Source organism: Cricetulus griseus, chromosome 2 (genome assembly GCF_003668045.3).
Source record: "Cricetulus griseus strain 17A/GY chromosome 2, alternate assembly CriGri-PICRH-1.0, whole genome shotgun sequence".
In the NCBI taxonomy this organism is placed as follows: domain Eukaryota; kingdom Metazoa; phylum Chordata; class Mammalia; order Rodentia; family Cricetidae; genus Cricetulus; species Cricetulus griseus.
In genome coordinates, this window is record NC_048595.1 from 33,270,548 (window position 1) to 33,295,546 (window position 24,999).

Here is a 24,999-nt window from a genome sequence, read left to right on the forward strand (position 1 = left end):
AGATGGTCCAGCCTCACAGACTATCCAACCAAGACTTCAGATAAGTCTTGCACTTTCTCATCACAAAACAAACAAACATAATACAGCTAGTTCTCTCAGGACTTGTCCATTAACCCATTATTTCTCAGAGTCCCCTGAAGATGATGTCATTCCTAGTCAACAAGAAGCAGTCTAGAAAATACAATGATCACTTTTTCAAGCATCGGGGTGGGTGATTTTTGGTCATTTGGTGGGTTATGGATGTTTGTCATCATTTAGAGGGGTTGTTTACAAGTTGTTATTGGTAGTGGTCAGGAAAAATACTGAACAAAGGAGATTAGATTCAGGGATCTCTTTCTGAAGGGAAAAAGGTGGAATATAGTATAGTAATGATGGGATAAAAAGGTGAATTATTGGATCTACTTTTGAACAATCACTACTCTTAAATATTTACATTGGAATATATTTTATGTGTTGATACAAATTTAAGGTTATTTTTGTTATAAAATGCTGTATATATGTTTCTCCTCTTGTTTAAAGTATTGTACCTATGCGGCTTATTTAAAAATGTATTGTAAAGTTCTAGACCTTGAAAGTTATTTAGGATAATAAAAAAATACATGTTAGCAGTCATCCATTGATAACAATTAAATTTCTGGCTGTGTTAGGTATGTTTTCAAGGTAAAACAGAGATTACATTTTAAATAGATAGGCAGTATTCAAACACTCCAGAGATCTACAGAATATGGCTTATAAGATATTTTAATAGCATATAGCTTTGAATGACAGTGAGATACATCTTCTCATGATAGCACTACTCTACTTCAAAAACAGATGATGAGCATCCAAGAACCTCTATATGGAATTTGCTTTTGTTGTGGCAAAGTTAGCCACTGGGCAAGAAAATGACCTTGCCTTAACTGCTAATGGCATGCAGTCCAAATTGGATAAGCATGATATAAAAGAAGGTGACTGATGAACTTTGCCAAGACAAGGTAGGACTGTCCTTAAAAATTCCTGCTTCACAAAAAAGTCTGTCAGATATACTAAGCCTGTAGGCCAAATACAGATACCTCAATGTTGCAGAGGAACCTTGGGTGACTGTCCAGGCATTTTTATAGTTTGGGATGTTTTTTGCCCTGCACTCCCTGTTTACTCAGGTAATATTATATACTTCTTGAGTCTCTGGTGGAGTTGAAGATGAGATAGTTATAGTTATGGTTTTGCTTATTGCCAAATTCAGAAGAAACTTTCATAAAAGATGTAAGCTTATAAGTTTGAGAAATAAAAAAGCTTAAATTGTTTGTCTAAGGAGATGTTTTCAGGCCTAAAAGATATTTTTTAGGATGGTAATAGAAATTTTGATAGAAAGTGGCAATAGGTATAAAACTTTGGACTCACTAAGACAGAATAGATAATATAGTACTTTCTTGGGATTTTCCAAATAGAAGTGAACTGGCCATTGCAAATGTATATCTTGCCTAGTAATTGTTATTACTATATTAGAGTTTAAACCTTTCTTTTTATTTAGACAAAAGGGGAAATGTTGTAGTATATTTGTACACTGTGAAGAAATATTGCTGTGATTGGTGTAAGAAAATGCTGAATGGCTAATAGCTAGGAGGAGAAATGGACTAGACTTCTGGGTACAGAGAGCAAGAGGAAAATTGAGGAACCTAGGAGATGCCGTGGATTCACAGGGAGTCAGACATGCAGAATGAAAGACATGTAAAAAGACACATGGTAAAAGAGATTAATTTAAGCAGGTTAATTTAAGTTATAATAGCTAAGTGGGACAAGCCTAAACTAAGGCCTAGTTTTCATAACTAATAATAAGTCTCATGCCATTACTTGTGAGCCCAAAGAAAAATCTACTTACAATGTCATGGATTATAATTTTTTGTTTGTTTATTACATGTATGAATATTTTGCCTGAACTTATGTATATATTCCACATACATCCTCGGTTCTTGGGAAGGTCAGAAGATGGTATAGATACTCCAGAACTGGAGATACAGATGGTGGTGATATGCCATGGATGTGCTGGGAACGCAGCAAATCCTTTATTGCTCACAGCCACTCTCCAGTCCCCAATTTTGTTGGCTTTTTATTATCAGAGTGGCTGAGTGACTTGCTCAGATATTGCACAACATTGAAGGGAGGACTTTGATTTGCCCCAAAGCTGTTAAGGAAAGAAGAGGAGTGTAACTCACTCATGGTCTCATTGAGGGTCAGGGCTTAGGGTTTGGGCAGCAAAAGAGGAATCAGAATGAGAACTTAAGTCCTTGACCTGTCTATCAGCTCTTCTCTGAGCTGCTCTTATTCCCCAGTTAGTCTAGAAAAGGGAATAGGTCACCACCCCTCCTCCTGGGGATCATTTCCTCCTGCTCTGCCCCCAAGGGTCTCACTTCAGTGCTCTTGTTGACAGCATCCAGGGATCATCTCAGCATCCCTACTGGGAACAGAAATGGCCCTTTCCAAGCTCTCCTGAGGAAGCTCAGAGAGGAGGCAGGGTTATAAAACCTCATAGCTGGTCCCACTGGGAAGAAGTGAAGATGTGTGAGCCTGTCTTTGTTAAGCAGAATTACATAGGGGCCAGCTTCAGGAGCTGGGTCTGGTCCACTTGCAGAGGAAGTGAGAGGTTCAGGCCCTCCAACTCTATAGCACCTTGGAATTTTTCTGGAGATTGAGATGCCCAGAATCCCTTCACTCTGGACTCAGTTGCTTTAGGAGGCTTCCCATTTAGCCTCTTTCTCATTAGAGAAAGAAGCAGCCAGTCAGTGATAGAGTCCTTGGATTTACAAGTGGTAAGATGATCACTGGTGCCTGGCTTGTGGGTGGGGTCCAGGCATCTGTGAGTCTAGAGATAATAATGAGTCAAGCCATCCATCTCCAGGTCCTCTGTTCAAACAACTCAAACTCCCCAGATCTCTTCCCTCATTGCCTGCTCTTCTTTCCTTTCTTCCCAACCTTGTGTTCTCACTTCCTTCTTCCTTTCTCCCATTATTAATTTAATAAGTACAGAGTGTTTGTTTCAAATCATGTTGAGAAACAAAGAATATTGAATCCTGAGCTGAAAGATCTCAAGTGAAGCAGAAAGCCGTATTTATGAAAGAGTGGTGCTGGTTAATGTCTTTTACAGGAGACACCACACAGCAGAGACACCACACAGCAGAGACACAGCTTGATATTTTGTGGTTAGAGCAATCATGATTGTTTTTTGGGGACATGGGGGTTATGAGTTTGCTGTAGTCTAGCTTGGCCTCAAACTTGCTATATAGTCAAGTATATCGTTGAACTCCCCATTCTAAACTTTAAAGATGTTTGCTTTGTGGGTTGAAGCTAACATGTGTAGCTTTTTCTTGCCTAGAAATAAATCATAATGTCTTCATCTGTGAGTGTTGGGCTTATATAATTGGAACACTGTAATCCAAGTCAGAAGCCACTAGGTTGTGAAACAACAAAAGGCTGTGGATCATTAAATGATGTCCCAATGCCATAGAAATCACACCTCAAATCCCCTTTCCTTGGATTCTTCTACTTGCAGTATAGCCCAGGGTCTTCCACATTCAGACAGGAGGGAAATCTCATCAGGAGAGCTGGTATGTGTCAGGCCATCCAACTCTGTCCTAGGAGGGCTCTGGACGTGCTGAGTCTCTATAAACTCAACTAGATAGACAATGTGAAGACTTTGTCTTCCTCACCTCCCCACTTCAGAGCTTGTGTGCCAGAAGCAGGGAAGGTTACTGAGAGCCTGACTCTGATGTCACACAACCTAAACTCCCAGTTTTCCTATGTAGAGATTGCAATGTGGAGTATGCTGCCCTCTTTGGGCCTTAAATGTTCATCTATAGCAGGGATACACATACTTCTTTCAGAGAATTATGATGTTGAGCTAAATTTCGGGGGATAATGACTGGAATCTACAATTTACCCAATAAGTATTAGTTTTTTAATTGCAATGGTTAGGAAATCACCCATATGGCCATACTCCATCAGAAACAATTCTTTCTTAGTTGTGTGGGGTTTCAGTTAACAAGAGAATAACAAAGGGTTTTTCCAAGTTTTTTGTTGTGAAAATTGACATCAGATCTCTGTAAGGTTCTTCAGATTTTAACCAGAGAATCAACAGGAAATGCAGGATGTATCCTTCCTGGGTTAGGTTTGGGAGGTGGTAGCATAACAGAGAAGATGTCCTGCCCAAGCTGAGTACTGCTGTGGCTACAGTGTAGGCAGCATGGTGCAGGAGGTGGTCCCCCTCCATGATGAAAACACATGCCTTAAGGTGTGAGAGGGGCAGAGGCATGCAGGAGACCTATAGTGCTTGCATGGAGATTTATGAATGGAGAGATTGCAGACAGAGGATACAGGTGTGCAGTGAGTCTGGGTCTTCACAGGCAGGCAGGGTAGGAATGACCTGTGCGTCTGACTCAAATGACAGGGCTTGGGAACTCTTAAAAGGATTTTAACAGGGGCCACATAAGAGCAGTATGATTTCCTTTAAAAACTGCTGCAGCAACCACATGCAGAGAAATGGCCAGCAGTGAGAACGGGATTTGGACTCAAAGTCCTGCCCTAAACAAGAAGGTATTTGTAGTTGATAACTGCTAGGAAGGCAAAATCTGTTTTTTCCATCAGAGTGTCACTGTGGATATCAGTTATACTTCAGGGAAGGCCTCATGTCTGGGATTAGTTTCCTATTAGCCAATAGGAAACTGACTCCATAGTTTTGCTACTGTTTTGTTTTGATTTTATTTCCTTAATTAAAAAATTGTTGTTTCATTTTGAAATTTAGAGTAGGAAGAGAAAGAACATGAAGTTGAGTGGTGAGGACCTGGGATAAGTTAGAAGAGGGGAAGAATATGATCAAAGAACATTGACGGAAAATATTTTTAATAATTAAAATAAAAAGGATGTATCCAAGGAGGAAAATTAAGAGGCAAGGGGCACATGGAGACCCTGATTGCAGAAATGCCAGGAGAAATGATGGGCTCCTGACCTGGGTTGAAAGGAAGGACAGCTGTGAGGGTGATGAGCAGTAGATTGGTCAGGAGAAGGAATGGGGACAGGGAAAGTGAAGATGGAGGCTGTCTAGAAGTGTCTTTCATATTTCCACTCCCACGAAAAGCAGTTCCTGCCTTAACCATTTTCTTGCTTATTCAGCATTGAATGGTACCCTAGTGCAGACTATTTTGAGTAGTGTTTTGAAACTTCCTTTACATGTCTTTCCTCAAACATATGTATTGCCAGAGTTACCCTGTCCTGACTGCCACCTCCACAATAAGCAAAAAGAGGCCCAATAGTAATTATAAACACTCAGCTGATAGCTCAGGCTTGTTACTAACTAGCTCTTACAAGTTAACCCATTTCTATTAATTTATGCTTTCCTGAGGCCTGTGGCTTTTACCTCTAGCCCATTTTGTGTGTTCAAGTTGTTCTGCATCTGGCTGACTACTACTCTTATTGTGACCTTCTTCCCAGAGTTTTGCTCTCCTGCCTAAAATTCCCACCTGGCTACTGGCCACTCAGCTCTTTATTAACCAATGAGAGTAATATGTATTTACACTGCACAGAAGGGTTATCCCACAATATTTCCCCATTTTGTCTAATTAAAAAGGAAGGTTTTAATTTTAACATAGTAAAATTGCATATAACAAAACAGTTATTAAGTAAGAATTACAGTTACAATATCCAGTGCATTTGTATTTGGCAAAATTAGATAAAATGATCCATTATCTATCTTACTTTTGTGAGTTCAAAATCCACTCTTATTTACCTTCTATTATAATTATGGAAAATTCTAACTATATAGTCTTCAACTCCATCAAAGACCTGAAAAGGATATAATATTGCCCGAGTAAGCAGGAATTACAGAGCAAACAACTTGCAAAACTAAGAAATCACAGAGATAGCTGACTGCCTGGATTGTCAACCAAGGTTCCTCTGTAATGCTGGGGCATCCATCTTTGGCAGAATATCTGACAGATTTTCTGTGAAGCAGGAATTTTGAAAGATTGCCCCACATTGTCTTGGGAAAATTTGGCAGTCACTTTCTTTTGTGTCTTTCTTGTCCAATTTGGACACCATAGGGTCAGCAGTTGAAGCAAGGGCAGTTTCTTGTCCAGTGACTAACTTTTGGAACAAAAAATTAAACTCCATATGGAGTTTCTTCATGCTCATCATTTTCTCATGGATTTCCAAGGTCTCCTCACGGACACCCACATTCAGGGGGTCTGGATCAGTCCCATGCTGGTTTCCCAGCTATCAGTCTGGGGACCAAGAGCTCTCCCTTGTTCAGGTCAGCTGTTTCTGTGGGTTTCACTAGCCTGGTATGGACCCCTTTGCTCATCAGTCCTCCTTCTCTGATTCTAGATTTCAGTTCAGTTCAAGGTTTTAGCTGTGGGTGTCTGCTTCTACTTCCACCAGCTGCTGGATGAAGGCTTTACGATGGCATATGAATTAGTCATCAATCTCATTATCAGGAGAGGGCATTTAAGGTAGCCTCTCCTCTGTTGCATAGATTGTTAGTTGGTGTCATCTTTGTAGCTCTCCAGACATTTCCCTAGTGCCTGATTTCTCTTTAAACCTATGATGTCTCCCTCTATTATATTATCTCTCATCTTGCTCTCTTCTGTTCTTCCCTCAACTCAACCTCCCTGCCCCATCATGTCTTCCTCACCCCTCCTCCCCTTCTCATACTCCTAGTTCTCTCTCCCCTCTGCCATGCACAGGAGATCTTGTCCCTTTCCCCTTCTCCAGGGTCCTCTTAGGGTCCTCCTTGTTTACCAGCCTCTCTGGCAGCCTGGGCTGCAGGCTGGCAATCCTTTACTCTATGTCTAAAATCCATATATGAGTGAGTACATACAATTCCTGTCTTTTTGTGACTGGGTTACCTTGCTCAGAATGGTTTCTTCTAGTTCCATCAAATTGCCTGTGAATTTCAAGATTCCATTGCCTCCCCCCCCCCCCCCCCGCTGAGTAGTACTCCATTGTGTAAATGTACCACAGTTTTTCTATTCATTCTTTAGTTGAGGGGCATCTAGGTTGTTTCCAGGTTCTGGCTATTAAAAATAATGCTGCTATGAACATAGTTGAACATATGTCCTTGCTGTAGGAATGTGCTTCTTTGGGATATATACCTAAGAGTGGAATTGCTGGATCTTGTGGTAGACTGATTCCTGATTCCGGATTTTCTGAGGAATTGCCATACAGATTTCCAAAGTGGCTGTAGGAGTTGGCACTCCCACCAGCATTGGAGGAGTGTTCCCCTTTCTCCAATCCTCTCCAGCATATATTGTCATTGGTGTTTTTGATTTTAGCCATTCTGACAGGTGTAAGATGGTATCTCAGAGTTGTTTTGATTTGCATTTCTCTGATGGCTAAGGATGTTGAACACTTTCTTATGTGTCTTTCAGCCATTTTTGATTCCCCTATTGAGAATTGTCTATTTAGTTCTGTACCCCAATTTTTAATTGGATTATTTGGAGTTTTGGAGACTAGCTTCTTGAGTTCTTGGTAAATTTTGGAGAGCAGCCCTCTGTCAGATGTGTGGTTGGTGAATATCTTTTCCCAGTCTGTGGGCTGTCATTTTGTCTTGTTGACTGTGTCCTTTGTCTTACAGAAGCTTCTCAGTTTCAGGATGTCCCATTTATTAATTGTAGAGCTCAGTGTCAGTGCTACTGGTGTTATGTTCAGGAAGCAGTCTCCTGTACCAATTCGTTCAAGGGTATTTCCTACTTTCTCTTCTAATAAGTTCAGTGTGGCTGGGTTTATGTTGAGGTGTTTGATCCATTTGGACTTAAGTTTTGTGCATGGTGATAGACATGGGTCTATCTGCAGTGTTCTACATGCCAGCATCCAGTTATGCCAGCACCATTTGTTGAAGATGCTTTTTATTCCATTGTATAGCTTTGGCTTCTTTGTTAAAAATCAGGCATTCATAGGTGTGCGGGTTAATATCAGGGTTTTCAATTCTATTCCTTTGGTCTATCTGTGTATTTTTGTGCCAATACCAAGCTGTTTTCAGGACTATGGCTCTATAATAGAGCTTGAAATCAGGGATGGTGATGCCTCCAGAAGTTCTTTTATTGTATAGGGTTGTTTTGGCTATCCTGGGTCTTTTGTTTTTCCATATAAAGTTGAGAATTGTTTTTTCAAGTTCTGTGAAGAATTGTGCTGGGATTTTCATGGGGATTCCATTGAATCTGTAGATTGCTTTTGGCAAGATTACCACTTTTACTATGTTGATCCTGCCTATCCAAGAACATGGGAGATCCTTCCATTTTCTGGTATCTTCTTAAATTTCTTTCTTTAAAGACTCAAAATTCTTATGATACAGGTCTTTCACTTTTTTGGTTAGCATTGCCTCAAGGTATTTTATGTTGTTTATGGCAATTGTAAAGGGTGATGTTTCTCTGATATCTTTCTCAGCACATTTATCATCCATATATAGTAGGGTTACTGATTTTTTGAGTTAATCTTGTATCCTGCCACTTTGCTGAAGGTGTTTATCAGCTGAAGGAGTTCCCTGGTAGAGTTTTTGGTTCACTTATGTAGACTATCATATTATCTGCAAACAGTGAAAGCTTGACTTCTTCCTTTCCAATTTGTATTGCCTTGATCTCCTTTTGGAAGTGTTATTTTTAAAATATACAGGTTGGTTTTATCTATCAGGTTTAATCCAGTGTTCCTTAACAGCCAAGAACTTGAAAGACAACATGATAACATAAAAGATCCAGATTCTCTTTGTATTTCCTATCTTTTTTTTAATTTTATTTTTTATGTTTTTTGTAATTAATTTTTTTAAGTTCAAATTAGGAACAAGCTTGCTTCACATGCCAATCCCTTCTCCCTCCCCTCCCACCCAACCCTTCCCCCAACCCTCAACCTGCTCCCCACCCCATCCACCCTCCACTCCCCAGGCTGGGTAGGGCCCTTGACAGAGCTCCCCAAAGTCCACCACATCATCCTGGGCTGGGCCTAGGCCCTCCCCCATGTGTCCAGGCCAAGAGTGCATCCCTTCATGTGGGATGGGCTCTCAAAGTCCCTTCATACACCAGGTAAAAATACTAATCCACTACCAGGGGCCCCCTAGAGTGGGGAGGCCTCCTCATTGACATCCATGTTCAGGGGTCTGATTCAGTCCTGTTCTGGCCTCATAGGCAGCAGTCTGTGGTCCATGTGCTCCCCCTTGTTCAGGCCAGCTGATTCTGTGGGTTTCACCAGTCTGGTCCCGACCCCTTTGATTCCTCCCTCTCTGCAACTAGGTTCCAGATTTCAGTTCAGTGTATATCTGCGGATGTTTGCCTCTGCTTCCATCAGCCACTGCATGAGGGCTCTAGGATGGCATAAAAAATAGTCATCAGTCTCATTATAGGGGCAGGGAAATTAGGTTATCCTCTCCACCATTGCCTAGATTGTCAATTCGTGTCATCCTTGTAAATCTCTGGAAATCTGCCTAGTGCCAGATTTCTCTTTGGACCTATAATGTCTCCCTCTGATATGATATCTCTCATCCTGTTTTCCTCTATTCTTCCCCCAACTCAACAATTCTGATCTTCCATTTCCTCCTCTCCCCTCCTCTTCTCCTCCTCTCATTCTGGCAGCTCCATCTCCCCTACCCTCATGCCCCCAATTAGCTCATGAGATCCTGCCCCTTTCCATTCTCTGGAGTCCATGCATTTTTCTCTTAGAGTCCTTCTTGTTTCCTAGTTTCTTTGGTGAAGAGGATTGTAGGCTGGTTATCCTTTGCTCCATGTCTAAAATTCATATATGGGTAAGTACATACCATGTTTGTCTTTTTGTGACTGGGTTACCTCACTCAGGATGGTTTCTTTTAGTTCCATCCATTTGCCTGCGAATTTCAAGATTCCATTGCTTTTTTCTGCTGAGTAGTACTCCATTGTATAAATGTACCACATTTTCTCTTTCCATTCTTCAGTTGAGGGACATCTAGGTTGTTTCCAGGTTCTGGCTATTACAAACAATGCTGCTATGAACATGGTTGAACAAATGCCCTTGTTGTGTGAACATGCATTATTTGGGCATATACCCAAGAGAGGAATTGTTGGATCTTGAGGTAGACTGATTCCCATTTTTATGAGCAACACCATACGATTTCCAAAGTGGTCTAACAAATTTGCACTCCCACCAGCAATGGAGGAGTGTTCCTTTTTCTCCACATCCTCTCCAGCATAGATTGTCATTGGTGTTTTTGATTTTAGCCATTCTAATAGGAGTAAGATGGTATCTCAGAGTGGTTTGAGTTGCATTTCTCTTATGGTCAAAGATTTTGAGCACTTTCTTAAGTGTCTTTCAGCCATTTCAGATTCCTCTGTTGAGACTTCTCTATTTAGTTCTGCACCCCACTTTTAATTTCATTAAAGATACCATTTTATGGTATCTTCTTTAATTTATTTCTTTAAAGACTCAAAGTTCTTACTGTACAGGTCTTTCACGTTTTTGGTTAGCGTTACTCCAAGATATTTTATGTTGCTTGCGGATATTGTGAAGGGTGATGTTTCTCTGATTTCTTTTTCATTGCATTTATCATCTGTATATAGCAGGGCTACTGATTTTTTGAGTTAATTTTGTATCCTGCTACTTTGCTAAAGGTGTTTATCAGCTGTAGGAGTTCCCTGGTATAGTTATAAGATACAGGGGGTTATATCAATTTTTTTGTATCTGTGGAGATTTGCTATGTTACCAAGTATGTGGTCAATTTTAGAAAAGGTTCCATGTGGCGCTGAGAAGAAGGTATATTCATTTGTGTTTGGATGGAATGTTCTATAGATGTCTGTTAAACCCAGTTGGATCATAACTTCTGTTAGATCCTTTGTTTCTTTGTTAAGTTTCTGCCTGATGGTCCTGTCTAGCGGTGATAGCGGGGTGTTAAAGTCTCCTACTATAAGTGTGTGTGGTTTTATGTGTGGTTTGAACTTTAGTAATGTTTCTTTCACAAATGTGGGTGCCTTCCTATTTGGGGCATAGATGTTTAGGATTGAGACTTCATCTTGATAGACTTTTCCTGTGATAGTATGAAATGCCCTTTTTTCATCTCTTTTGATTGATTTTAGTTTGAAGTCTAATTTGTTAGTTATTAGGATTGCTACACCAGCTTTTTTCTTGGGCCCCTTTGATTGGAAAATCTTTTCCCATCCTTTTACTCTGCGGTAACACCTGTCTTTGAAGTTGATGCATGTTTCTTGTATACAGCAGAAGGATGGATTCTGTCTTCATATCCATTCTGTTAGCCTATATCTTTTTATAGGCAGGTTAAGACCATTGACGTTGAGGGATATTAATGTCCATTGATTGTTTGTTCTTGTTTGTTTTGGATTTGTTGTTGTTGGTGTCATTGTGTGTGGATTTTGCCCTCCTGTTTCTTTTCCTGTTTGGTAAATTTGGATTATCTATTAACTTACATTTTTGTGAGTGTAGTTATCTTCGTTGGGTTGGAGTTTTCCATCTAGGACTTTCTGTAGTGCTGGATTTGTAGATATGTATTGTTTAAATCTGGTTTTGTCATGGAATATCTTGTTTTCTCCATCTACAGTGATTGAAAGCTTTGCTGGGTACAGTAGTCTGGGTTGGTATCCATGTTCCCATAGTGTTTGTAGGACATCTATTCAGGACCTTCTGGCTTTCAAAATTTCCATTGAGAAGTCAGGTGTGATTCTGATAGGTCTGCCTTTATATGTTACTTGGCCTTTTTCCTTTGCTGCTCTTAATATTTTCTCTTTATTCTGTAAGTTTGGTGTTTTGATTATTATGTGGCGAGGGGATTTCCTTTTGTGGTCCAGTCTGTTTGGTGTCCTGCAAGCTTCTTGTACTTTCATAGGCATATCCTTCTGTAGGATGGGGAAGTTTTCTTCTATGATTTTGTTGAATAGGTTTTCTGTACCTTTGAGCTGTATTTCTTCACCTTCTTCTATACCTATTGATCTTAGGTTTGGCCTTTTCATGGTGTCCCATATTTCCTGGATATTTTGTTTTAGGGATTTGTTGGACTTGAGATTTTCTTTGGTCGATGACTGCATATCCTCTACTGAGTCTTCAACAACTGAGATTCTCTCTTCCATCTCTTGTATTCTATTGGTTATACTCACATCCTTAGATCCTGATCGTTTATCCAGCCTTTGTATTTCCAGCATCCCCTCATTCTGTGTTTTCTTTATTGTTTGTATTTCAGCTTTCATGCCTTGAACTGTTTCCAGTGCTTCCTTTACTTGTTTGGTTCTTTTTCTTTAGATTCTTTAAGAGAATTACTTATGTCTTGAATTTTTTTGTTTGTTTTTTTTCTTCAATTTCTTTAAGAGGTTTTCTTGTTTCCTCTTTAAGGGTCTCAAACATCTTCATGAAGTAGATTTTTAGGTCTGTCTCTTCTTCCTCTGTGTTGTGCTTTTCAGATCTTGCTGGTGTGGAATCCCTAGATTCTGGTGGTGCCATATTGGTCTTTCTGTTGAGTGTGTTCTTATTCTGCCTTCTTCCTCTCTCTTCTTCCAGTGGGTGCAGGTGGGGTCTCTCTATCTCCTCTTGTCACCCAGTAGTATGTATAGGCCAAGACTTCAATGTCTGCAGATATGGATGGTCTTGCCTTTCCTGGTAGTCTCCTCACTCAGGAGAGTTTGGGGCGGCAGAGGGGAAAGGGAGAGTGAGTTATTTCCAGACTTAAGGAGGTCCTTCCTGTCTGGGTGGGTCTACTTTATGCAGGCGGGTTTGCTCTCTGCAGTCACAGGCCCAGAGAGGTCCTGGGGTGATGGGGACCTTGGGCTGGAGTAGGGCTCAGGAGAGGTCAGGGAGGCGGAGGGGGAAGGAAGAGTCGTATTTCCGACCTTTATATGGCTTTTTTCTTTTACATTACTTTACTCCTTTTTTATGGACTTCATTTTAATTATATATATACATTGCCTATACTCTTTTTCTTTTCTTTCAAAAACTTTGTACATTTTTAAACACAGTGTAACCTGTGTAGATTATTTTCCTGTCTGGATATGACTTTACTGCATATCTGTAATTTTTTTCTGTATGTATGAGCAAATCCCCAAACCCACCATGACTCATGCTGGCAGCTTATGTTTGCAGGCAGCTGCCTGTGTCTCTGTATCTGTATTGTGGCTGGCATCAGAGTCAAGAGACTAGAAAGCTGCATTGGCTTGTCCCTGCACATTTTTTTTCTTTTATTAGTTCTAGTTAGGGAACAAGCTTATTTCAAGTCCCTTCTCCCTCTCCCTCCCCTCACCCCCAAACTTCCTCCCCCACCCCAGCCCACCCCCCACCCCATCCACCCACCACTCCCCAGGCAGGGTAGGGCCCTCAACAGGGGCTCTGCAAAGTCCACCAAGTCTTCCTGTGCTGGTCCTGGGCCCTTCCCCATGTGTCCAGGGCCAGAGTGTAACCCTTCATATGGGATGGGCTCTCAAAGTCCCTTCTTGCACCAGGGAAAAATACTAATCCACTACCAGAGGCTCCCTGAAGTACAGAGGCCTCCTTATTGACATCCATGTTCAGGGGTCTGGATCAGTCTTGTACAGGCCTCCTGGACAGCATCTGGGGTCGATGTGCTCTCCCTTGTTCAGGTCTCCTGTTCCTGTGGGTTTCTCCATCCTAGTACAGACCCCTTCGTTCTTCATTCCTCCCTCTCTTCAACTAAATTCCCGATTTCGGCTCATTGTATATCTGTGGATGTCTGTCTCTGTTTCCATCAGCCACTGGGTGAGGGCTCTAGGATGGCATAAAGAGAAGTCATCAATCTCATTTTAGGGGGAGGGTTTTTAGGTTATCCTCTCCACCATTGCCTGGATTGTCAGATCGTGTCATCCTTGTAGGTCTCTGGAGATCTCCCTGGTTCCTGATTCCTTCTCGGGCCTACAGTGGCTCCCTCTGATATCGTATCTCTCATCTTGCTCTCTTTCCTCTATTCTTCCCCCAACTCACTGTTTCTGCCCCTCAGTTTCCTCTCCTCTTCTCTTACTCTTATTGTAGCAGCTCCTCCCCCCCCTCTTGCCCCCAATTAGTTCGGGAGTTCATGCCACTTTCATTCCTAGGGACCATTTATCCCTTAGAGTCCTTCATGTTTCCTAGTTTCTTTGGTGAAGAGCATTATATACTGGTAGTCTTTTGTTCTATGTCTAAAATTCATATATGAGTGAGTACATACCTTGTTTGTCTTTTTGTGACTGGGTTACCTCACTCAGGATGGTTTCCTCTAGTTCCATCCATTTGCCTGAGAATTTCAAGATTCCGTTGCTTTTTTCTGCTGAGTAGTACTCCATTGTATAGATGTGCCACATTTTCTCAATCCATTCTTCAGTAGAGGGGCATCTAGGTTGTTTCCAGGTTCTGGCTATTACAAACAATGCTGCTATGAACATGGTTGAACAAATGTCCTTGTTGTAAGTACATGCCCTATTTGGGTATATACCCAAGAGAGGAATGGCTGGATCTTGAGGTAGACTGATTCCCATTTTTCTGAGCAACCGCCATACTGATTTCCAGAGTGGTCTTACAAGTTCGCACTCCCACCAGCAATGGAGGAGTGTTCCTTTTTCTCCACATCCTCTCCAGCATAGATTGTCATTGGTATTTTTTATTTTAGCCATTCTGACAGGCATGAGATGGTATCTCAGAGTTGTTTTGAGTTGCATTTCTCTGATGGCCAATGATTTTGAGCACTTTGTTAAGTGTCTTTCAGCCATTTCAGATTCCTCTGTTGAGAATTCCCTATTTAGTTCTGCACCCCACTTTTTAATTTCGTTGTTTGGTGTTTTGGTGGCTAGCTTCTTGAGCTCCTTATATATTTTGGAAATCAGTCCTCTGTCAGATGTGGGATCGGTGAAGATCTTTTCCCATTCTGTGGGTGGTCGTTTTATCCTACTGACTGTTTCCTTTGCCTTGCAGAAACTTCTCAGTTTCAGGAGGTCCCATTTATTAATTGCAGACCTCAGTGTCTGTGCTTCTGACGTAATGTTCAGGAAGTGGTCTCCTGTGCCAATTTGTTCAAGGGTAGTTCCCACTTTCTCTTCTAGAAGATTCAGTGTGACTGGATTTATGCTGAGATCTTTGATCCATTTGCACTTAAGTTTTGTGCATGGTGACAGGTATGGATCTATCTGTAATTTTCTGCATGTCCGAATCCAATTGTACCAGCACCATTTGTTGAAGATGCTGTCTTTTTTCCATTGTATAGATTTAGCACCTTTGTCAAAAATAAGGTATCCATAGGTGCGTGGGTCGATATCAGGGTTTTCAATTCGATTCCATTGGTCTATCAGTCTATTTTTGTGCCAATACCAAGCTGTTTTCAGAACTATGGCTCTATAGTAGAGCTTGAAGTCGGGGATGGTGATGCCTCCAGAAGATCCTTTATTGTAAAGAGTTGTTTTGGCTATCCTGGGCTTTTTATTTTTCCATATAAAGTTGAGTATTGTTCTTTCAATGTCTGTGAAAAACTGTGTTGGGATTTTGATGGGGATTGCATTGAATCTGTAGATTGCTTTTGGCAGGATTGCCATTTTTACTATGTTAATTCTACCTATCCAAGAGCATGGGAGATCTTTCCATTTTCTGGTATCTTCTTTAATTTCTTTTTTTAAAGTCTCAAAGTTCTTATTGTACAGATCTTTACTTTTTTGGTTAGTGTTACCCAAGATATTTTATGTTGCTTGTGGATATTGTGAAAGGTGATGTTTCCCTGATTTCTTTCTCATTGGATTTATCATCTGTATATAGTAGGGCTACTGATTTTTTTGAGTTAATTTTGTATCCTGCTACCTTGCTGAAGGTGTTTATCAGCCGTAGGAGTTCCCTGGTAGAGTTTTTCGGGTCACTAATGTAGACTATCATGTCGTCTGCAAATAGTGAAAGTTTTACTTCATCCTTTCCAATTTGTATCCCTTTGATCCCCTTTTCTTGTCTTATTGCTATAGCCAGAACTTCAAGTACAATATTGAAGAGATATGGAGAGAGTGGACAGCCTTGTCTTGTTCCTGATTTTAGAGGAAACGCTTTGAGTTTCTCTCCATTTACTTTGATGTTGGCTATTGGTTTGGTATATATTGCCTTGATCATGTTTAGATATGTTCCTGTTATTCCTGTTCTCTCCAAGATCTTTATCATGAAGGGATGTTGGATTTTGTCAAAGGCTTTTTCAGCATCTAGTGAGATGATCATGTGGTTTTTCTTTTTCAGTTTGTTTATATAGTGGATTACATTGATGGATTTTCGTATGTTGAACCATCCTTGCATCCCTGGGATAAAGCCTACTTGATCATGGTGGATGATTTTTCTGATATGTTCTTGTATTCGGTTGGCCAATATTTTATTGAGTATTTTAGCATCGATGTTCATGAGGGATATCGGTCTGTAGTTCTCTTTCTTAGTCATATCTTTGTGAGGCTTGGGTATCAAAGTGATTGTAGCCTCGTAGAAAGAGTTTGGTAATATCCCATCTGCTTCTATTGTGTGGAACAGTTTGAGGAGTACTGGAATTAGCTCTTGTTTGAATTTCTGGTAGAATTCTGCAGTGAAGCCATCTGGCCCTGGGCTTTTTTTGGTTGGGAGGCTTTTGATTACTGCTTCTATCTCATTAGGGGTTATAGTTCGATTTAAACTGTTTATCTGATCTTGATTTAATTTTGGTAGGTGATATTTATCCAGAAAGTTGTCCATATCCTTTAGATTTTCCAATTTTGTGGAATACAGGTTTTCAAAGTATGACCTAAAGATTCTCTGGATATCCTCAGTGTCCGTTGTTATGTCTCCCTTTTCATTTCTAATTTTGTTAATTAGCATGCTCTCTCTCTGCCTTTTGGTTAGTTTGGCTAGAGGCTTGTCTATCTTGTTGATCTTCTCAAAGAACCAACTCTTTGTTTCATTGATTCTTTGTACTGTTTTCCTAGTTTCTACTTTGTTGATTTTGGCTCTCAGGTTGATTATTTCCTGGCGTCTACTCCTCCTCGGTGTGTTTGCTTCCTCTTGCTCTAAAGCTTTCAGTTGTTCTGTCAATTCTCTAATGTGACTTTCCTCCAGTTTCTTCATGTGAGCACTTAGTGCTATGAACTTCCCTCTTAGCACTGCTTTCAGGGTGTCCCATAAGTTCAGGTATGTTGTGTCTACATTCTCATTAAATTCTAGGAAGTCTTTAATTTCTTTTTTTATTTCTTCCTCAACCCAGGAATGGTGCAATTGGGAGTTATTCATTTTCCATGTAAATGTAGGTTTTCTACAATTTGTATTGCTGTTGAATTCTAGCTTTAATGCATGGTGGTCTGATAAGATACAGGGGGTTATTTCAATACTTTTGTACCTGTGGAGGTTTGCTTTGCTGCCAACTATGTGGTCAATTTTTGAGAAGGTTCCATGTGGCGCTGAGAAGAAGGTATATTCTTTTGTGTTTGGATGGAATGTTCTATAGATATCTGTTAAACCCAGTTGTGTCATAACTTCTTTCAGATCCTTTGTTTCTTTGTTAAGTTTCTGTCTAGTAGTTCTGTCCAGTGGTGTAAGGGGGGTGTTGAAGTCTCCTACTATAAGTGTGTGTGGTTTTATGTGTGGTTTGAGCTTTAGTAATGTTTCTTTTACAAAAGTGGATGCTTTCGTATTAGGGGCATAGATGTTCAGGATTGAGACTTCATCTTGATGGACTTTTCCTGTGATGAGTATGAAATGCCCTTCTTTATCTCTTTTGATTGTTTTGAGTTTAAAGTCTAATTTGTTAGATATTAGTATTGCTACCCCAGCTTGTTTCTTGATCCCATTTGATTGGAAAATTTTTTCCCATCCTTTTACTCTGAGGTATCGCCTGTCTTTGAAGTTGAGGTGTGTTTCTTGTAAACAGCAGAAGGATGGATTCTGTCTTCGTATCCATTCTGTTAGCCTATATCTTTTTATGGGTAAGTTAAGACCATTGACATTCAGGGATATTAATGTCCATTGTTCATTGGTTCTTCTTAGTTTTGGATTTATTGTTGGTGGTATCATTGCGTGTGGATTTTGCCCTCCTGTTTCTTTTTGTGTTTGGTGAAATTCGATTAACTACTGCCAGTGTCTTTGTGAGTGTAGTTATGTTCGTTGTGTTGGAGTTTTCCTTCCAGAGACTTCTGTAGTGCTGGATTTGTGGATATGTATTGTTTAAATCTGTTTTTGTCGTGGAATATCTTGTTTTCTCCATCTATAGTGATTGAAAGTTTTGCTGGGTACAGTAGTCTGGGTTGACATCCATGCTCCCTTAGTGCTTGTAGGGTATCTATCCAAGACCTTCTGGCTTTCAGAGTTTCCATTGAGAAGTCGGGTGTGATTCTGATTGGTTTGCCTTTATATGTTACTTGGCCTTTTTCCTTTGCTGCTCTTAATATTTTCTCTTTATTCTGTAGATTTGGTGTTTTGATTATTATGTGTCGGGGCGACTTCTTTTTGTGGTCCAGTCTGTTTGGTGTCCTGTAAGCTTCTTGTACTTTCATAGGCATATCCTTCTGTAGGTTGGGGAAGTTTTCTTCTATGATTTTGTTGAATATGTTTTCTGTACCTTTGAGCAGTGTTTCTTCACCTTCTTCTACACCTATTATTCTTAGGTTTGGCCTTTTTACGGTGTCCCATATTTCCTGGATATTTTGTGTTAGGGTTTTGTTGGGCTTGAGGTTCTCTTTGGTGGATGAATGTATATCCTCTAGCGAGTCTTCAGTAGCTGAGATTCTCTCTTCCATCTCTTGAATCCTGTTGGATATACTTACATCTTTAGTTTCTGATCTTTTATCCAACCTTTCCATTTCCAACAAGGTCTCATTCTGTGTTTTCTTTATTGTGTGTATTTCAGCTTTCATGCTTTGAACTATTTCAAGAGCTTCCTTCACTTGCTTGGATGTTTTTTCTTGGCTTTCTTTAGATTCTTTAAGAGATTTATTTATTTCTTGAATTTTTTGGTTTGTCTTTTCCTCCAATTCATTTAATTTTTTGTTTGCTTTCTCTTCTATTTCTTTAAGGGATTTTCTTGTTTCCTCTTTAAAGGTCTCTATCAACTTGCTGAGATAATTTTTGAGGTCCATCTCCTCTTCATGCTCTGTGTTGGGCTTTTCAGCTCTTGCCGGAGTGGAGTCCCTAGATTCTGGTGGTGTCATGTTGGTCTTTGTGTTGTTGAGTGAAATCTTATTCTGTCTTCTCCCCATATCTTCTTTTAGTGGGTGTGGGTGGGTTCTCTCTATCTCCTCTTGTGGCCCAGTGGTGTGTGGGGGCTAGGAATTCGATGTCCACAACTCTAGATGATCTCGACGCTCCTGGTGGTCTCCTCGCTAGTTCCTAGTTTCTCAGTCGTTCGGCGGCATGGAAGAGTGGGGTGCTACCAGATTTGGAGCACAGGGAGCTCCTCCCTGCCTGGGCTTGTCTGGCCCAGGCCGGCAGGCACAGGCGGGGGTGGTGGGGTGTTCTGGCCTGGGGTCGGGAGCGGGCAGGAGCTCACTCACCTAGTTCCAGGTCAGTCTGTGGCGGTCGAATGTAAGAATGGGGTGCTAGCAGATTGGTGGGGCAGGGAGCTCCTCCCTGCCTGGGCGTGTCTGGCCCAAGTCGGCAGGCACAGGTGGGGGTGGTGGGATGGGGGTGGTGTGGTGTTCTGGCCTGGGGTCAGGAGTGGGCAAGAGCTCACTCACCTCGTTCCAGGTCAGTCTGCGGCGGCGGAATGTAAGAATGGGGTGCTAGCAGATTGGTGGGGCAGGGAGCTCCTCCCTGCCTGGGCGTGTCTGGCCCAAGCCGGCAGGCACAGGCGGGGGTGGTGGGATGGGGGTGGTGGGGTGTTCTGGCCTGGGGTCGGGAGCGGGCAGGAGCTCACTCACCTAGTTCCAGGTCAGTCTGCGGCGGCGGCGGAATGTAAGAATGGGGTGCTAGCAGATTGGTTGGGCAGGGAGCTCCTCCCTGCCTGGGCGTGTCTGGCCCAAGCCGGCAGGCACAGGCGGGGGTGGTGGGATGGGGGTGGTGGGGTGTTCTGGCCTGGGGTCGGGAGCGGGCAGGAGCTCACTCACCTAGTTCCAGGTCAGTCTGCGGCGGCCGAATGTAAGAATCGTCCCTGCACATTTTTATAGCTTTCCCTCAGGCCTTTGCAGATTCCATGTGGACATTCTGGTCCCTTATTGGATGTCATTTGTTGGGAAAGTTTGCCTGTCCTGACCACCAGCTCCAGAATAACCACCAAGAGGCTTAGTATTAATTATAAATTCTCAGCTGACAGCTCAGGCTTGTTAGTAACTAGCTCTTACAACTTAACTCATTTCTATTACTCTTTGTGCGGCCCTGAGGTTTGTGGCTTTTACCTCTATCCCACTTTGTGTGTCTGACTCATTCTGCATCTGACTAATGACTTCTCCCACTCTGCCCTTCTTCTTTCCAGAGATCACTGTTTGGCTCTCCCACCTATACTTCCTGCTTGGCTACTGGCAAATCAACTTTTCATTAAGAAACAAGAGTAATAATATTTACAGTGTACAAAAGGATTATTCCATAGCATGTATGTGCCTTTGTGTTTACATATTACTTCATATATGTAGTTAATATTGTATTTCTCTGCAATGGAATAAATGTGCTTAACTTTAGGGAACACAGCCAAACACACAGTAAGGTGATCATTTTAATTTAGTCTCCCATTGGATCCAGTTACTCTTGTCAATACTAGATATCTGTTATTATAGCCATGCATGCTGGTAGGTGTGTGGTGATGTGAGTTTGAGAAGCAGATGGTGGAGTTCTGTAATTTCCAGATGACTGGTGGCATTGAGAACCCTTTAGTCTCATCAGAGCTCACTTAGACAACTGCCTTGTGAAATGACCTTTAAATATTGTTCATTGGAGCACCTATTTTTATGATATGTTTCTTCTTCTTTTTTGTGACCTTGTCCTATTTTGTTTCATTCATTTATTTAGTTCATAAATAAAGTCATGCACAATTATGATACAGAATACAGCATGTTCACAATGGCATGGCTAAATTAAACCAGTTAACATGTTATATCACACATATTCATCATTTTTGTTTTGAGAACACTTAAAGCATACTATCTCACAACTTTTAAAATATGGCATATTGTTATCAACCATATTGATCATGCTCTCAGTAGACCTCAAGACTTCACAGAGTCCATGCCTCTTGTCCAACTGCAGTTTTATATCCTTAAACCAATCCTTTCCCCATTGTTAAAAGACCCACATTGAAGCCTAATAGCCATAATTCTGCTCTCTGTTCCCATAAGTTCATCATTTCTAGGTTACACATAAAATTGAAATATGATATGTTTCTTCTAATTCTTTTCTAATTCACTTATTCTGTATTACCATTATTTTTTCTCTTCATGGAAAGTGCTCCTTAAAGGAAAATTTACCCATGCTTCCCCTAAAATGATATATTGATGAGGTTGAGGTTATTGATCCAAAAAGTTGGTTGCTTTAGATTTACCACTCAAACCTACAGTATACCTGAAATAGATTTTTTGTTTGTAGTTGGAGCTAGGAATATAAAAGTAAGACAGAATTTTCCTGCTCCTATATCCACATGACCCCTCAGTATTCCATGGAAGGCTACAGTGTCCCCAGTGCATTGCACACATGAACTTCTGTCATTGCTCATATGACTATGTGTGTGTCTGACATTTGTCTTCTTCATCTACTGTTTACTCTGTATTTTGCATATGCCTGTGGTGTGTGTGTGTGTGAGTGTGGGTGTGGGTATGAGAGAGAGACAGAGACAGAGACAGAGAGAGACAGAGAGAGACACAGAGGGACACACACACACACACACACACACAGAGAGAGAGAGAGAGAGAGAGAGAGAGAGAGAGAGAGAGAGAGAGAGAGAGAGAGAGAGAGAGAGAGAGGAGATCCTCTGTCTTTGCCTACCCAGAGTTGGAATGAGGATATGAAAATGCATACTACCTGTTATGTGTTACATGGTTTCCAGGAGGTGTATGAGATGCTTTAGATATTCATCATAATCCTGAGACATGAGTGTCACAGTCTCATTGGATAGATGAAGAAACTGTGCATTGGGAGGTTCAGTAACTTGAGAAGAGTGCACAGAAACGAAACAGTGTGCTCAGAGCCACACCCGGCCTTTTTTCTTAATTAAAAGTACTATTTTTATTTTCTGTGTATGTGTTTTTGCCCACCTGTATGTCTGTTCACATTGTGTGTGCTTGGCCTGTGGATGAAGAAGAGGGAGTCAGATCCCTGGAAATGGAGTCACAGACAGCTATGAACTGTCTGGTCCACTGGAACAGCAGTCAGTGCTCTCAAACTCTGAGCCATTTCTCCAGCATATGTCTTCTTTATCTGCTTCTATAAATGGCAATTATGAAGTGACATGTAGATGAATATGATTCTGTTACAGGACCCACAATGTGGATGATTCCAGGACAGAACCAAAGTTGGGTTTCTGAGTTTATCCTGCTTGGCTTCTCCAGTGACCCCACAACCAACAGCATCCTCTTCGCTGTGTTCCTTCTCATCTACCTGAGCTCCGTCATGGGCAATGGGCTCATCATCATGCTGGTCTGCATGGACACACAGCTGCACACGCCCATGTACTTCTTCCTCTGCATCCTCTCTCTGTTGGATGTTGGCTATGTCACCACCACCATGCCCCAGATGTTGGTGCATCTTCTTGCTGACTCTCAGACCATCTCCTTTGCTGGCTGCTGGCTGCAGATGTATGTGTTTAGTGCCCTGGGTATAAATGAGAGCACCTTATTTGTTATCATGGCTTATGACAGATATGTGGCCATTTGCCACCCACTTCGTTATACTGTCATCCTCAACTGGGAACTCTGCATATGGTTGGCAGCTGGGACGTGGTTCTGTGGTTTCTTTTTCTCTTTGCTACATACTTTTTTTACCATGAGTTTGCCATATTGTGGGCCTAACAGGGTTAACCACTACTTTTGTGAAGGTCCTTCAGTGCGTAGCCTGGCTTGCATGGATACCCACATCATTGAGATGGTGGACCTAGTCTTGAGTGTTTTTGTGGTTGTTACTCCAATTTCCCTCATTGTGGCCTCCTACATTCACATTGCCAAGGCAATTCTCAAGATCAAGTCCACCCAGGCCCGCAGCAAGGCTTTCTCTACCTGTGCATCCCACCTGACTGTGGTCACATTCTTCTATGGTCCAGCCACTTACATCTACATGAGGCCCAACTCCAGCTACTCCCCTGAGCGAGACAAGCAGATCTCACTCTTTTACAATGCCTTCACAGCCTTGCTCAACCCTGTGGTCTACAGTCTGAGAAACAAAGACATCCAGAGGGCATTTCTCAAGGTGATGGGACATAGAAGGGTGGATTGCTGAATTAGGATCCAGGAGAAGCTGAGTCAGAGTATTCAATGTTTAAGAAAGGGACAGTGTCTTTATTAAATGTAACTGACCTGTGCATCTGAACTAACATAGTAATTGGTAACTGGGACAAACCACTGTGAAACCAGGGTGGCTGCTTTGACTGACAGGCTACACTGAGGTTTAATTCTAAACACCTCAGTAATCTTATTGAATTATACCTGCAGAGTTTTATTCTTTTTAAACATTTTATTGAGTCTTTGGGTATTTTACAGCATGCATCCCAATCCCACTCATTTTCTAGTCCTTCAATATCTGCTTTCTACCCCTGTAACCCTTGTAACTTTGTAGCTGAATAATAAAATCCCAGGGACAGATATTGGGTTTCAAGCTGAAGATCAGAAAAGCAAAGCAGGCAGCCAGTAGCTCTTACCTCTACCAAGGCTGAATTGTCGATCCTGTCTTTCCTGTGACTGGAAACTGGAAACTGAATCTCACATGAGACCCTTTGCTTCTTCCATATATATCTATATATATATCTATCTATATATCTATATATATATATATATATAGTGCTGGGATTAAAGGCATGAGCTCTGTTACTCTTTTAGACTGATTCACTCTCATGTATCCCAGGGTGGTCTTGGACTCACAGTGATCCATCTGCCTCTGTTTCCTGAGTCCTGGGATTAAAGCTGTGTGCCTCCACTGCCTGGGTTGTATGGCTAGCTAGTGTGGGTAGCTTTGCATTCTGTCTCCAGGAAAGCTTTATTAAATAATAAACAATGTATCACCACATAACTTCCTCCCAAAAGAAAATAAAAATTCAGATACAAAACCCAACACCTTCGTGATCCCTCTGTGTGACAGCCAGTTTTCCTATCAATTGCATGCTTCTCTCCTACCAGTCACTGCCGTTGCATCTCCTGTTGTGCAGTATTGTACCACTTTGCTCCTCTGTCTTTCCCACATCTCCATCACATTTATTTTTCATGCTAGCATTGAAAGATCTGTTGTGTCACATAATATACCCTCCCCCACCCAGCTTTACTTTCAAATATTTGATGCAAGGAGTTGTTGTTCTGATGCAAGGCCTATGGCTTTTGCTACAGCATCAAGTCTCACCAAGACTCCTCTCCAATATCCTATTGCTGCCCTATTGTCATGGAGATCCTGAGGCTATGGTTCCACAGGAAAGGCTCTTTCACATTCTTCAGCATCTCATAGATATTGGAGTGTAACAACTCAAGGTCCTGAATCTAGGCCTGGGTGCCAGCTGGCTTGGTTAGCCTGGGTATCCACTGGGCCTTCCCCCAACAAGAAGGTAGCGCCACCTCTTCCTGACTTCAAGATGGGTGAGGCTGCTGACTCCACATTCCACTGCCTAGAAAGTCTTATAGCTCCTGGAGTAAGGCTAGGCCAGATCTCTTGTGAGCAGAAGCCTGGAAGGGGCAGGGCCAGCTTTCCTGTGGGTGGTGGCCATTGAGTGGAGAGACCAGCTCTCCTAGGCCAATGCCAGGAGGGGTGGAACCATCTCTCCCTTTTCCTACATCAATCTTAAGCTACAGGTCAGTGAAGGATGGTCCCAGCTCCCCCAAGTGTGGTGGCTGGAAAGGGGCAGGACCATCTTGCAGCCAGCTAGGGTGGGACAAGCTTAGCGTGGCACTCAGACATTAACATATCTTCAGGTGACAGCCCAGACTATGGACATCTGCCTTT

At 41.6% G+C, this 24,999-nt stretch overlaps 1 protein-coding gene across 1 annotated transcript; it reads left to right on the forward strand.

The window, feature by feature from the left end:
- Positions 1-22,332: 22,332 nt before the first annotated feature.
- LOC100772841 (olfactory receptor 2A12) lies at positions 22,333-23,295 on the forward strand. The gene has a single exon (XM_027398975.2). The coding sequence runs from the start codon at positions 22,348-22,350 to the stop codon at positions 23,293-23,295; it is 948 nt and encodes a 315-aa protein (XP_027254776.1). The 5' UTR covers positions 22,333-22,347.
- Positions 23,296-24,999: the final 1,704 nt, after the last annotated feature.